Source organism: Pungitius pungitius, chromosome 4 (genome assembly GCF_949316345.1).
Source record: "Pungitius pungitius chromosome 4, fPunPun2.1, whole genome shotgun sequence".
Classification (NCBI taxonomy): Eukaryota; Metazoa; Chordata; class Actinopteri; order Perciformes; family Gasterosteidae; genus Pungitius; species Pungitius pungitius.
Genome location: NC_084903.1, coordinates 13,617,434 through 13,630,928, shown reverse-complemented (window position 1 = coordinate 13,630,928; position 13,495 = coordinate 13,617,434). Strand labels below are relative to the sequence as shown.

The 13,495-nt window shown below is 44.1% G+C and overlaps 1 protein-coding gene across 4 annotated transcripts; it reads right to left on the bottom strand.

Annotated features, from left to right (window-relative positions):
- znf821 (zinc finger protein 821) lies at positions 1-13,475 on the bottom strand. Of its 4 annotated transcripts, none has more exons than XM_037488953.2 (6): positions 13,353-13,475; positions 6,535-6,666; positions 6,310-6,428; positions 5,103-5,201; positions 4,417-4,583; positions 1-3,494 (listed from the first exon to the last, which is right to left on the bottom strand). In XM_037488953.2, the coding sequence occupies exons 1-6, from the start codon at positions 13,354-13,356 to the stop codon at positions 2,582-2,584; spliced, it is 1,434 nt and encodes a 477-aa protein (XP_037344850.1). In that variant the 5' UTR covers positions 13,357-13,475; the 3' UTR covers positions 1-2,581. The 4 variants fall into 4 exon arrangements, with proteins under 4 accessions (XP_037344850.1, XP_037344858.1, XP_037344833.1 ...); XM_037488961.2 differs by lacking the exon at positions 13,353-13,475 and adding an exon at positions 11,297-13,340; XM_037488936.2 differs by lacking the exon at positions 13,353-13,475 and adding an exon at positions 11,310-13,340.
- Positions 13,476-13,495: the final 20 nt, after the last annotated feature.

Sequence of the window (13,495 nt, the reverse complement as noted above, 5' to 3'; positions counted from 1 at the left end):
ACCAGTAAAGTCAATGTTTATTTGCACACTTTACCAGGTTTCATCATGGTCTGTACATTTGTAAATCCAGTAACAGCACGGCATCCAATCAGAATGCATTGATATCGCAGCAAGCATGAATGTTCTTATTAGCAGTTTAGTTCATTCATTTGGCCTTGATCAGAGATTTTTTTTGTAAACATGGACATTGAGAGAAAATCCTGATAGAATTAAAATAGAAAGGCCGAGGCTTTTTATTTTTACATTTTCTATAGATTAAACTGTAAAAAAAAAAACAGGCAGGCATAAACTAACATATCGAACCAGTCTAGTACAAGTGCAGTTTCACGACATGCAGTGCTCCCCTGGCCCACCTACGGAAGGAGCTGCGCGTCCCTTTCAAGGGTTCAGAGTACGGCGGAAGTTCTCCGTCCCGTTGGCCCGCTGCAGGACAAAGGTGATCACAGCAGCTTCAAGGAGCAACCTGTGAGAATACCCAGTATTCATATTCTGAGAGAAGGGAGAAACCAACGACACCTGAAGGCTCCTGTTGAGAGCGTCACGGATAGGATTGGCGCTGAGGCCTCGTCGCTTTCGTGTGCTCAACCAGGAAGAGGAAACACACCAAAAAAAACCTCAAAGGGTCTCTGGGAAAGTCCAACCGCGCCAAACTTTGCTGTCACATGGTTCCGATATGATTCTTATGGACGAGGGCGTTGTCCCTCTCACCGAGGAGTTAGATTGCCTGAGAAGCGAAACTCTTTCCATTAAAGTCTGTTTGAGATTAAAGTCACATTCTGCATAGTTTCGATGAAAAGTGAATTCATTTCCCTTTGAGTAAATAACATGTGTTGCATAAAGGTTGGATGCACTCCTAGAGAAGTATCTGAGGATGTATACAAAAAGTCCTCTCGCTTTTTAGTTCTTCGTTTGATGCAACTAACAGACAGACAGACAGACTCTCCTCGAGGAGTGACTCAAACAGAACCACTACCCGTCCTCCTTTCTGATATCCGTGGAATATTTTGAGAAACTGCTTGTTAACACTAAATGTTTGTATCTGGACCATTGGAGTCAAGAAAAGCTGCAAAGAAGCCTCACAGGCAGGACTTTAAACAAGAGAATTTAAACATTAAAACAACTTTATACCACTGACGGTTGATAACAAATAACCCAAAAGATTTTTACAAGAAAAATATATTCACATCATATTGCATAAATGTGCTGGAATGAGGTTAATGAATATATATATATATGAATAAAATCTCTCCCAGTATGGGCTGGATGTGTCATGAGATCAGCCCCAGTGCTCAGGAAAAGTAGGGAATAACAAATAAAACAGTTTAAAAAGAGTCATTTGAATCAATAAATATCTTTCCTCAATACTGCAGACAGACTTCCCCTCAACTTAAGTGGTGCAGGTCACATATATTGAACATACTGTAGCTTCACAAAGCATGTGAATGCTACACAAACTGCATACATTATGTGTGTTCCTTCCTCAAAAGGATAATAACACATTGTTATGTGGTAATTTACTCATTATTAGGAGAACAAATATCTTTGAGGGAAGATTTCAAGTAAAGTATCATGTCAAGATCTTTCATTGTGACTGTTTCATGGAACATTTTAGCACAATACTGTGATCAGTCAAAAATATCTGAGAGGTAACTAATGTATTGTACAGTACGATAACAGCAGCAAAGACCGACTTCTTTTTTTTTTATGAGCCAAAGAAAAGCTCTATAACTAAAAAGGTTAAAAAAAGAGGAATGACATTGGCAAAATATTTGAGTGTAACAAGGCAGGAAAAGAAAAGTGATTCAAATGTTGGCAAAGAGAAAGTAACGAGGCAATTGTATCAAGTCGTGAGTGGGAATGTTGCTCCACACCGAGCGGGTTCAATAGGACAAAACATTCCTTCAGCTCTTCTGTTTAGGACTAAGAAACATCGTATTTAGACCTGCGAATTTCATGTAGTAGAACTGGTGTGTTTGTAAATCAGTAGCTGCTGTGAATGTTTGTGTCCTATCAAAGTGCCTGAGTGGTGGACACAGACTGCGGGGACGCGGCCTGCGTCCCTCTGACGGCCTGCCGTGAGATCGCAGAGAGCCACGAGACAGCTGAGGTAGTAGAGTTTGACACAAAATGAACTTCCCACGGTGGCAGCTTGAAGAGAGAGGTGTAGCCACCAGTAAACCCGAATCACTGGGCGTCCAGAAGGATGGGGGTGGGTTAGAGGGCGTGAGGCTACAAAGTCCCCAAGGTCCATGTGCAAAAATATTTCCTCAAAAAGGAAGTCAAACCGCTCCTCCTAGAAATGAACTGTGGGACGTACAGATAAATCTCTTTACAACATGCGCTTATGTCGTCATCATCCGTACGATATGAAACATTCTTTGCCCTTGGTCCCAAGGTTTTTTAAGACTGTAATAAATTAGAAATTGAAGTAGTTTTTGGTCTGTGTAACAAGGCCCTTTGTAAGGCTGTCCGACACAGAAGGAGCTGGAGGTAAACCTACGAGGGGTTCACTGTTACCATGGCAGCCTGACGGCACAGCGCAGAGGTGAATGCTGGAGGCCTGGTGGTGGCTCCTCCCCCTTCAGGGCAGCTTCATGAACAGACCGTTATCGAGGGAGGGGACAGGCATCGGGCAGGGGAACTGAAAGAGACTCATGTCGGCGGTGAGGGCCGCCATGGCGGCCGGATCGTGCTCTATCTGTGTCCTCAGGGCGGGGTCGATCTTCTCCAGCCGCCGCTTGATCCTCTTCGCCTCCCTCTCGCGGACCAGCCTGGCCTGCCTCTTCTCCGGCGTCTCGTTGGCCCGCTTGGTGCGCATGGCCTCCCTGTCCCTCTGCAGCCTGCGGGCGCGCTGCTCCTCCGACTCCTGCATCCTCTGCATGCGCTTGGCCTCGCGGTCCCGCAGCCGCCTCATCTCCCGCTCGTCCTCCGACTCGCACGCCCGCTTGTTCTTCTTGGCCGTGCGCTCGCGCTCCAGGCGCTGCAGGCGGGCCTCCAGGGGCTCGTTCTTCCGCCGCAGCGCCCATTTGCGCATCGGCGACTGGGCGTCCACCAACTGCTGGTAGGCCACGCAGCTGTTGCACACCAGCAGCACTCCGGCGGGGTACACCGGCATCGGGCTCAGGATGTCGGGGATGGGGGGGAAGCCCGGGGGAGAGGAGTTGAGCGCGTCGGGTATGGACGCCAGTGAGGGTCCTTCGGAGAGGAGGCTGTCTGCCAGCGAGGGAAAGGAGGGCCCCTGGTCGTGACACTGGCTTGGGATGTGGCCTGGTCCCTGACAGGTACGATGGGCATGACACAGGATGGCGCTGGGGTCAGGTGCTTGACATTGGTGGGGGCCCTGACACAGACCGGGACTGGGGCCCGGTGCGACGCAGGAACAGGTGGCGTGGCCCGGGCTGGTCATGGGGCTGCTGGAGAGGGACATGGAACAGCTGTCGCCTCCGTCTGAGACATCCATCCTGGTTGTGTCGAGGACATCTTTAAGCTTCTCCCTAAGAGAAGACACAGTGTTAGATAGCTGGTCATACTATGTACGCATTTTATAATACGCCCCCCTGATTAAGCCTAGAAGCTGTTTTTGAAGCATTAGGCCCCCTGAAACAACAGATATACGTACTAATTACTTATAGGAACACCTGACTAGCTATAATAGCTTGTGATTTGTTTTTCACTTTCACCTTCTAGTATGTGTCCTGACATCGGCATGGCTGTTCAAATCTCAAAAGAAAATGGTGGTTGCTAAGCAACGTGCCTCTTTATTTCCATCACATCCGTCAATGCGGTACTAATTTGATTCGTCCCTGATGTTCTGCATCCTGCCTTAGCTCATATACTTTGAGACAACCAATATACCACTGAAGAGTCCTCTGCATTCAAGAAACATCAGAACGTACAGTCCAAACCTTTTTCTACCTTGTTGGATGGAGAAATATAAATAATTGATTTGAAGGAGTACAGTTTGTCAATTCCTCCACACTATTTCAAAATTGCTTCTCCTACTGAATCAGTGGTGTCTCCTGTCTTTGTATGGATCCGCGGAGGTGACTGAACCTTTAGCTCTTTAGAGTTAGAAATATTTAAGAATTAATAAAAAACAGAAACAGCAAAATACTACGAGGTAAACACTGAATTATTAATTTAACAAGATTTATTTGTAATTTATACACTTGAAAACTGTCAAAGCTGACTTTCTACTGAAATGAATCTATATATCTGAAAATGATAACATATATAGTGGACATCTGTCCACTGCTTAATTATTTATAATACATGATTAATTTGAGGTAGAACAGAAACACTTTAGTCCCACAATAACATCTGTAACATTGCATCTAAAATGCATGCATCTATTCTAATCCCTTCAAAAGATGAAAGTGATGTGCATTAAAAGGCAACAGCAGAGACGAGTCAAACCTGTGGAAGTTGTTGGTGTCTGTGAAGCGTGCGCCGCAGACGGCACAGTTGGAGAGGCGGTCCTCCGAGTGGATGAGAAGATGCCGGCCGAGGGAACCGGGCGAACTGAGGGCTCGCCCACACACCGGGCACATGTAGCTCTTGCTGTTGCTCATCATAGTCGTGTGCTGTTAAAGACGGAAAAAACAAGAGCAAGAAACTGAAAGAGAACAGTTTATTGAGTACACCTCCAACATGAAGAGATACATTAATGAAATCACATGGTAGGTGATCAATCACAAAAACTGTGTGTTCATCATTAAAATAAGATCTAAAAGAATATATTACTAAATTATAATAATTACAAATAATGATCTCTGTTTGGGTGTAATGTACAGTATGTGTGCAGGTTTGTAATTTATCAAAAAAGCTTAATTTAATGCTTTAAATGGAAAACTAATGCCAAGAACTGGTCTTCAATAATGATAAGTAATCAATTACATTGTAATGGTTTCATCCAAGTCGACACCTTCCTCCTCAACCTGCATGTCACTCAAGTACTGATGCTGTAAGCTACTTAGGGGCTTTAGATGTGACGACCTACTGCTGGCACGTTAGGAACAGACTGCAATGAAGGATCTGCTGGAGCTGCTTTGTTGTCACAGTTCCGTAGAGGCTTAAACCAGGTCCCACGTGGTCTTTCTCACCTGGTAGACATGGGAGATGAGCTTCTCAGGGCTGCTGAAATCCAGCGTGCAGAGAGGACAAACAAAGTTGTTGCCGTGGTCCGCTCCGTCCTCGCTCTCCTGAGGAAAACAGAGCACCAATAAAAACGCTGACCTGCGCCACAACATCTCCACCAGTTTATAAATCAAAGCTAAATAGCAGACCGATGCAAGGACGAACCAATGAGTATAACGCGATGGGTTTTAATTTATTTTAATTTATTTACTATAAATGACATTACATTACTATAAAGTCAGGCCTTTGTGGAGTCACCGTTCACTTCCTATTTCCACTTGGAGCATCTGTGCGAGTGGCGGTGATGTGTTGAGCGTGTGGATGAGCAGAAATGACACAACGGTGTGCGCTGTCACAGATGTGACTCACGGATAAGCGGAAATATAGAACATTTTCCAACAGAAGGTCACGGCACAAAACATATTGGCTGATTTAAGAAGGGTTCTGTTGAAGTCCATTAAATTGAAGTGCTTGCAGTTTTTCTAAATAGCATCGGACTATTTTATGTGTTTTCCAAAGTCAGTTGTCACCCCATAGAAGTGTTAAAGTATTATGCAAGATTTTAAAGCTTTTTTGCTGCTAAAACCAAATGACATCTTTATTCTACCATTTTTACTCAAATCTCAACAGTGAATTCTGTAAAAGTGATTTAGAAAAATTGCAAAAAATACTATTGCAATATAAATACTGTAAGCCTTGACCGTAGATAAATATTGACTTAATGTCCTGAGTTCCTAATAGCAGATATCGATTTGACTATTTGAAGTATGTGTCTACGTGTCTCAAGGGCAGCATCGGTCCGTACATCTGAACTAATAAGAAGCACCTCCTGATACTGAAGTTAGATTGTATTATAATTGTATTCTTTAAATTCCTCCATTATTTCCTAATTCATGTGCATATTTCTAATAATAAATGTACTTACTGACTTATTGAATGAATGTAACACTGCCTACGCTACATATTGCCTATTTCTTTGTCAGTTAACACACACTCATAACACCCATAAACACTAGTTTATACACCCCTCTATACCGGGACACTCCAATGCAGTGTTGGTATTGAACACGCATGAACTCGCTTCCTTGTGTCTTTTCCTGTCCCCCTGCTTGTATCCAGGTACAATCTTTGCATTACACCGAGTAGATCGCAAACACCCCCCGGATCTCTCACCTCTTTGACCCCCGCTCCTTGCAGGCGGCACTGCGTCCTCTTGGTGGTCATGTGGTCGTCGGCAGAGGTGTTGGATGAAGAGTCTTCGCCGTGGTTGTCGAGGTCACTATCGCTGTCGTCTACGGAGGCAAACACAGCCCCGTCAATGCAGGCGGACACGGAGCCGGGCGTCCTCTCACCGACGGCCCAGGGTCCACCCCTCCTCCCCCCCACCCCGCCGCGTACCTGAGACGCTGTCCTGCTCTTGTACTTCCTGAGAGTTGTTGCTGCAGCATTCATTGTCTTCGGTGAATTCGTCCCTACCGTCCATGTTAATAGTGTGCTGAAGTCCTGTGATGCCTGAAGTGTGGAATGGCCCTGGTGGTAAAAAACAACAACAACAACAACAAGAGCTGTCAGTGAGATGAAAGTAGTTTCCAGTGAGCACAACGAAGGGGAGTGATGGCAACATTCAAATCATAATGCAATGATATAGTAGAGTTGGATGGTGCAAAAACATTGCTTAAGAAGAATATTGGTTGTTAATATGACTATGAATGTATCAATCCATCCATAAACGAGAACCACAATTCAAATTTGTAAAAGAACAGGCCGAAAAACAAAGAAATACACAAAGACTTGTATGTTTGCAGTTGCATTCAATTTGTGGAACCCATGAAAGGAAGAAACAGCATAGCGATCAAGGTTCCGATCGATATCACAAAGAACACATTTTTTAAATATGTTCATTCAAAATAATTAAGCATGTCAATAAATGAAATCTGACGTAATACACATCCCATAAGATGGTATTTCAACGCTATTAAGATGTGCGCTGGCCTCTGATATCAGAACCTCGGAGAACGGAGGAGAATCCAACACAAAATGGCAAAAAAGGGGGAAAAAAAGACGTGAGCCTCGGCGTCGTGCGTACGAACCATCCGGTGCTGAAACGTGATGAATGCTAAGCCAGCAAGAAAGAAAAAAAAAAAGCACACTGACATGCATGAACGGCACGCACACATTAACTTCATTTGCATCCCAACCCCCACTTTTCCACACACATCTCCACGGATACATGCTGCTGCAGTCCCACAGGGAAGCAGCCTGCACTCTCTCCTCCAGCTCACTGCCTCGCTGCTCGGTGGGTTCCTCTCGGTCGGTACCACCCACACACCCGACAGCCTGGCTCGCCCTCCGTCCTTCCTGCTCGAACGCAGCTCCGACTACTTCCATATCTGCACCATTACCTCTGAGGGGGAGGATGGAGGCCCGTATGGCGCTCATTTACATCATAGCGATGCCACCATTTCTCTTCTAGCTTTTGTTGGTTGCCGGATCTCCTCACAACTCCTAATATGACACTTGACCCTGCAGAGGACCTGTGTTTCACTGGTTTTGCTGAACTCCCCCCCCCTTCAGATCACTGAAATAAATGACGGCTGAAAATCCAATTGTCTTTCTCCGTGTGCTCTCCCTCCGTCGACTCAGATCAGACATGGGAAAGAGATTCAGACTTCAGTTACCTGAGACTGACAGAAGTAATTACAGTCCTGAGGTATTGCATGCACACACCCGCCCCCCCCTCCACACACACACTGTAAGAGTGTGTGAGGAGAGCAGAGGTGTAATTGTGATGTTTGTCATTCTACTGTTATGCTACTGGCGAAAACTTAGTATATGAAAAGTATATGAGTATGAGTAGTGTTTAAGTATATGACTGTTTTTTTTGTTCACTTTTCGCAGAGAAACCCCTACATTCACTGGCACGGCGCGTTGAACTATGAACTAATACAACAGGCTGGCTGCACGGCACATAGCCAATGATTGATGTGTGAGAGATTCCCATCCCCCCAGTGCTAGGGCTCTGTCTGTACATCTGTCTCTCCTCCCTCCCTCCCTCCCTCCCTCAGTCTTTGCCACTGTGATGTTATCTCTGAGTCTGTGTGTCTGTAGGCAGGAGGTGACGCAGTGTCTGACTGAATCCAGACAAAGAGACAAACTCATCAGCCAACAGACACACAGAAGAGGGAGAGAGGGGGGGGGGGGGGGGTGCAAAACAAAACACACAAAAGATAGAATGCCAAAACTCTACTCAAACACCAAGCAATGGGGGTCCCAGTGAATTCAAGGCCCCCTCTTTCTCCTTTTCAGCTGCCGTGCCCTCCACAAACACACACACACACACACACACAGGAGACTAAGGATAGCGGGGCCAGACATCTGATCAATTCTCACTCTGATTAACTGTTGACCTAGTGCTGGGAGGAAGAAGGTGAGGCCAGTAACCACTGTGGGAGACTTTCTTTGGTTAGTTTGCAGCTTAAATTTACTTTAATAATACTCCTATATGAGCTCAATTATAAGTCATATTTATATACATGCTGTCATTGGGTCTTTGATATTGGCTAATTTTGGAGAGTATTGGGGGAAATACTTTTTTTAGCTCTTTTAAAAAAAAGTTCACGAGCTTGAAAGGATGAGACGTAAAAAATCTGCACCTTTAAATTAGGTCCAATTACCCTGGATTAAAAAGTGTAGCTTCACATATGTAAACTTACTCAAACACTGGAAAAGTTCTGAAACAACAAGTGTTTCGATATGTTTATGGCAATAGTTGCGGTCATATTATTTACTTATGTCTATTTACCGTCAACCTAAAGGACACTTCCCTTTTTCTCTATAAAGCCAATTCTAATCAACTTTAGTAGAATCATATTGTTGAGAACCAACAATACCTCTTCCTCTAGGAGGAAGACAAAGCTGGAAAGAAAGCCCTGTTGTGTTATTGTCTGGAATTTGCCTGCCAGTCAGAATCACTCACTGCCTGTCTGTCCCCCTCTATGTCTGCCTGTCTGTCTGTCTGTCCCCCTCTATGTCTGTCTGTCTGTCTGTCTGTCTGTCCCCCTCTATGTCTGCCTGTCTGTCTGTCTGTCTGTCCCCCTCTATGTCTGTCTGTCTGTCTGTCTGTCTGTCCCCCTCTATGTCTGCCTGTCTGTCTGTCTGTCCCCCTCTATGTCTGTCTGTCTGTCTGTCTGTCTGTCCCCCTCTATGTCTGCCTGTCTGTCTGTCTGTCTGTCCCCCTCTATGTCTGTCTGTCTGTCTGTCTGTCCCCCTCTATGTCTGCCTGTCTGTCTGTCTGTCTGTCTGTCCCCCTCTATGTCTGTCTGTCTGTCTGTCTGTCCCCCTCTATGTCTGCCTGTCTGTCTGTCTGTCCCCCTCTATGTCTGCCTGTCTGTCTGTCTGTCCCCCTCTATGTCTGTCTGTCTGTCTGGTCTAACTCTCTCAGCTCTGACCATGCAATGCATACCTTTACAAGATAACCCAGTAAAAAGAATCAAGCCCAAGCAGAGGAGAGTCAAAGTGCAACACACAGCGCTTGAACTCTGAACGTGTGGCTCCTAAAGTACACAGAATAATTTGTCTCAGCATGAGGCGCTCTATCGTAGGCATTACCCGGTATCGGGCCCTCCTGAGGGCTTTGGACTCACACCCTAGACGGTGGTAGAGTGCTACGCAGCGGCGAATGAGCTCCTCAGCTCACAGCGATCATCATAGTCGCGAGTGCGAGAACCTTTTCAACAGTAGTTTAGACAAACTATGTTTAGAAAGGAGGGCTGCAGCATACAGAACTTTAGCAGATCCCCCCGGGGCCAACCCCTTCCAGTGTTCCTTGGTTTCTGTTGACTTAATGAGGTATAATGTACGCAGGGAATGAAATTAGCACCTCCCAACAGCCGAAGACAAGATAGGTGTTGGCTAAATGTTGGTAAATGGATCATGTGACCTGCCACCAATATCGCATGTCTGGTTCCAGACTACAGCTCTAAAGCGTTCCATTTAGATTTCAGAAGGGCCAGACAAAAACGTTGGGTGGCTGGTAGAAAGAAAACTAAATTCCAGACCATGATTGTTTTTGAACATTTCATTAGAATGAGATCACACTTGTGTAGTGTCATCGATGATTTGTGGGAAAGCCCTGCGTACAACCAAGGACGCATGAGGACAACGTGCCTCAGAAAACACTCAATATGAGAAGAGTGTACGAAAAAGCTCATTGCAGCGGGAAACGCTGTAGATATCTCATCCTAAAAAAGGGAGCACATATCGATTGGGTTTATTATGAAGTTAATTTCCTACTGGGTTTTTTTATCCATTTGTCTATAAGAAATTCCCAGTTCAATTAAGCAGATGATGCACTCAAATTGCTCATTTAATCCAATCAACAATCCCCTCTTAGAGTGATTGATACAATTAGTTAATTATCACAATAGCTGCCAGTTTCTTGTCACTGCACAAATTGTTTAATTAACTTATTGTTTAAGCTCTTCTGCTCTGTATTGCTTTCCTTTCATGTCGCACTGGGCCCGAGATGTCAGAGAAAAACAAATTGACACCAGGCACAGTTTGTAAAAAAAAAAAAACACTTGTCCCCTCATCGGTCGTAACACAGTAGTGTGACAACTCTCCAGGTTTGCTCCTTCTTAACACCGGAGATGGGCTTTTGCCAAATGAATCTACAGAAATGACTACTCAAAACCAAACACAGAAGACACAAACAAGCCCTGACACAATGTACATTTTAAGACAAAGCGTTGTCGTCAACTCTTTCACTATTGATGTGTAACTAATGTCAATATTATCTACTCAGTAGGAAAAGCAAAAAATATCGATCGGCCAATTAAGTCTTATGCCGCACCACAATCAAACTGAGATATCCATCACCATTCTGACAAGAAAACATAAATGGTGTTTATGTAAACTCTGTTAAAACAACAACAACAAAAAGATATAGAAATGGCAGGTGCTGAAATGACATCCTCTGAGTATCCAGATTATGTGACGGTATGTCACGATGTGCTCTTTTACATCCCGGATTCACGACTCTATAACGCTGAATCTGAAACGCTGGTTAATGAAGGTCGAGAAGAATCCCAACACATTTCTGTCACACGGGCACAGAACACACGATGGACTGTTAAATGTGTGAAATAGCATTAGACAATACCTGAAATACCTACAGTCAACTTTGAAGGGGTTGGTCTGTTTTCGCCTGGACATATTATTGCCCACTCCCGGGTAGAAACCTGGAATCTCCTCCTAAACCCGCGCGGTTGCCATGGGACCAGTCCAGGTGTTTTCCGCACTCAGGGGACAGACGATGAACGAAATAACATCAATAAATGTTTTCTTTTAAAACGGATCAAATCTTCTATCAGCAGCGTCGCCACAATATACGGGGGTATAAAAAATCGACACATAAGAGTCACATTCTTGCTGCAGTTAAAAAAAAAAAAAAAAGAAACACCCAGTCTCCAAAAGATCGGCGGGTTTAAAACGATGTCCAAGCCGGACCAGAGAGACGCCGAGCGGCCCCGAGCTGCTCCGATCTCCGGCCGCTGGCAGCCGTTCACCCACTGCGGCGACGCGCGAGCTCAGCTGATCTCTAACGCAAACGCGGCGAAGCTACCCCGAACTGCATTGTGGGATATGCGGGGACGACGAGTTCATCACAAGCAAGATACCACGGTGCGTTCACGTCATGTGGGAGAAAGAAACGACGCTGTTGATAAACCTCACAGTAGTTCCACATAGTGTGGCGCCTCAATAACTTAACAGATAAGACGAGTATGAAAGTGTTGGAAATATGAATTCAAAATCATAAATCATCTTTTATCTTCCTTCATAAAAAAGCTTAGATTTGTGAAAGGAATAATAAGATATTCATATTAATGATGTTAAGATAATATATAATTATAATATTAAATATAGTATGCACTATATACAACAAACGTATATTTTCCCATCAAATAGATGAAATTATATTATTATTATTAAAATCATTCTATTTGTGAAATGCATTTCTAGAAGTTCCCCCTTTTGTGGAACAACTATTTTCAAGGTCAAAAGTTAATTCTAAATCCACATCAGCTAAGGAGTTTACAAGTCAGCCGCTTTATTTCCATGACAACTGCACAAACAAATACTATCCTCTGTAATGTCCTCACACAGCTTCAAAATGAAACAATGCATCTTCTTCAAGGAGAGAGGAATTATTGAATTATAAGTCTCTTGAGGAGGATATTTATGTTCCACAAATCTAGCATAAGTTAGAGGACAACCAACATTGACAGAGAAGAAATTTGACAGAGGTAGAAAACAAAAACCTGGCCACATTCATTTAAAACCATCAGGCTATACAACATTCAGGATGATTAAGAACGTTTTTTGTAAATGTGTTTTATCAGACCACTTTGTATTCCTGCTAAGTGAAAATAATAGAGTAGAGGAACGATGATAAAAGGGTTTGTTGTTCACCCAGATAAGACAGAATAAGACAAAGTGACTCAATGTGTGTGCACTTACCAACCATAGCATAAAGGTGATTCAGACACCCTTACGTCTACAGGTGCATTGACAACAGTGCTGCTGTGAACCATTCAAAGGAAATCTTGAGGCTTGAAAAAATTGATACATAATATTATTTCTGATCTTCATTGATCAGAATGAATTGGAAAAATGCCCTAAAGTATAACTATATTTCACTTAGGGAAGACAAATAAACTAAATCAACAGTGATCTAGAGTTTCTTGCACAGCACGAACAGCAGGTGGTGCTCCAACCCACCGAGCTGCTGAAGTCATAACACTTGATGTAGTCGTCATCACTGGCTGCCACGAGTAAACGGACCGCAGCACGACATTGACAGCGTTAAAAAAGATATTCTTCCGCTGAATTTGAACGAAAGAAAATAAGCCATCTCTAGAAAATAATCTCAATGTGTCTTGTTACGGCGTTTGAGGAGCAAACGTCATACGTTAATGCTCAAATTGAATGCCACGTTACGCGAAACTATTTATATGAAATCTTCTCAGACAATAAATGTCAATAACTCCATCGCAAGAAAGCTGGTTAAACATAACGAGAGGAATCCGTTAAGATCATTCCAGAGAACGATGGAGGAGAACAAGCTCACTGATGTTAGCTAGACAGCGAATGTCAACAACGATTTACAGTACAGTGTCACACCTCTTACGATCACGAGTACATAACTGATCTATTACCCATGGTGTTCAGCCAACACTGGCATATCAGGTGGGAGTCTCTAGGTGTCCACAGGGTGACGGAGTCCTCTGCGAGCCGCTAACGCTGCTGTCCGGTGAGGATAAACCTCTGTGCGGGAGTCGGTCCGCGCTTCTTTCATGAA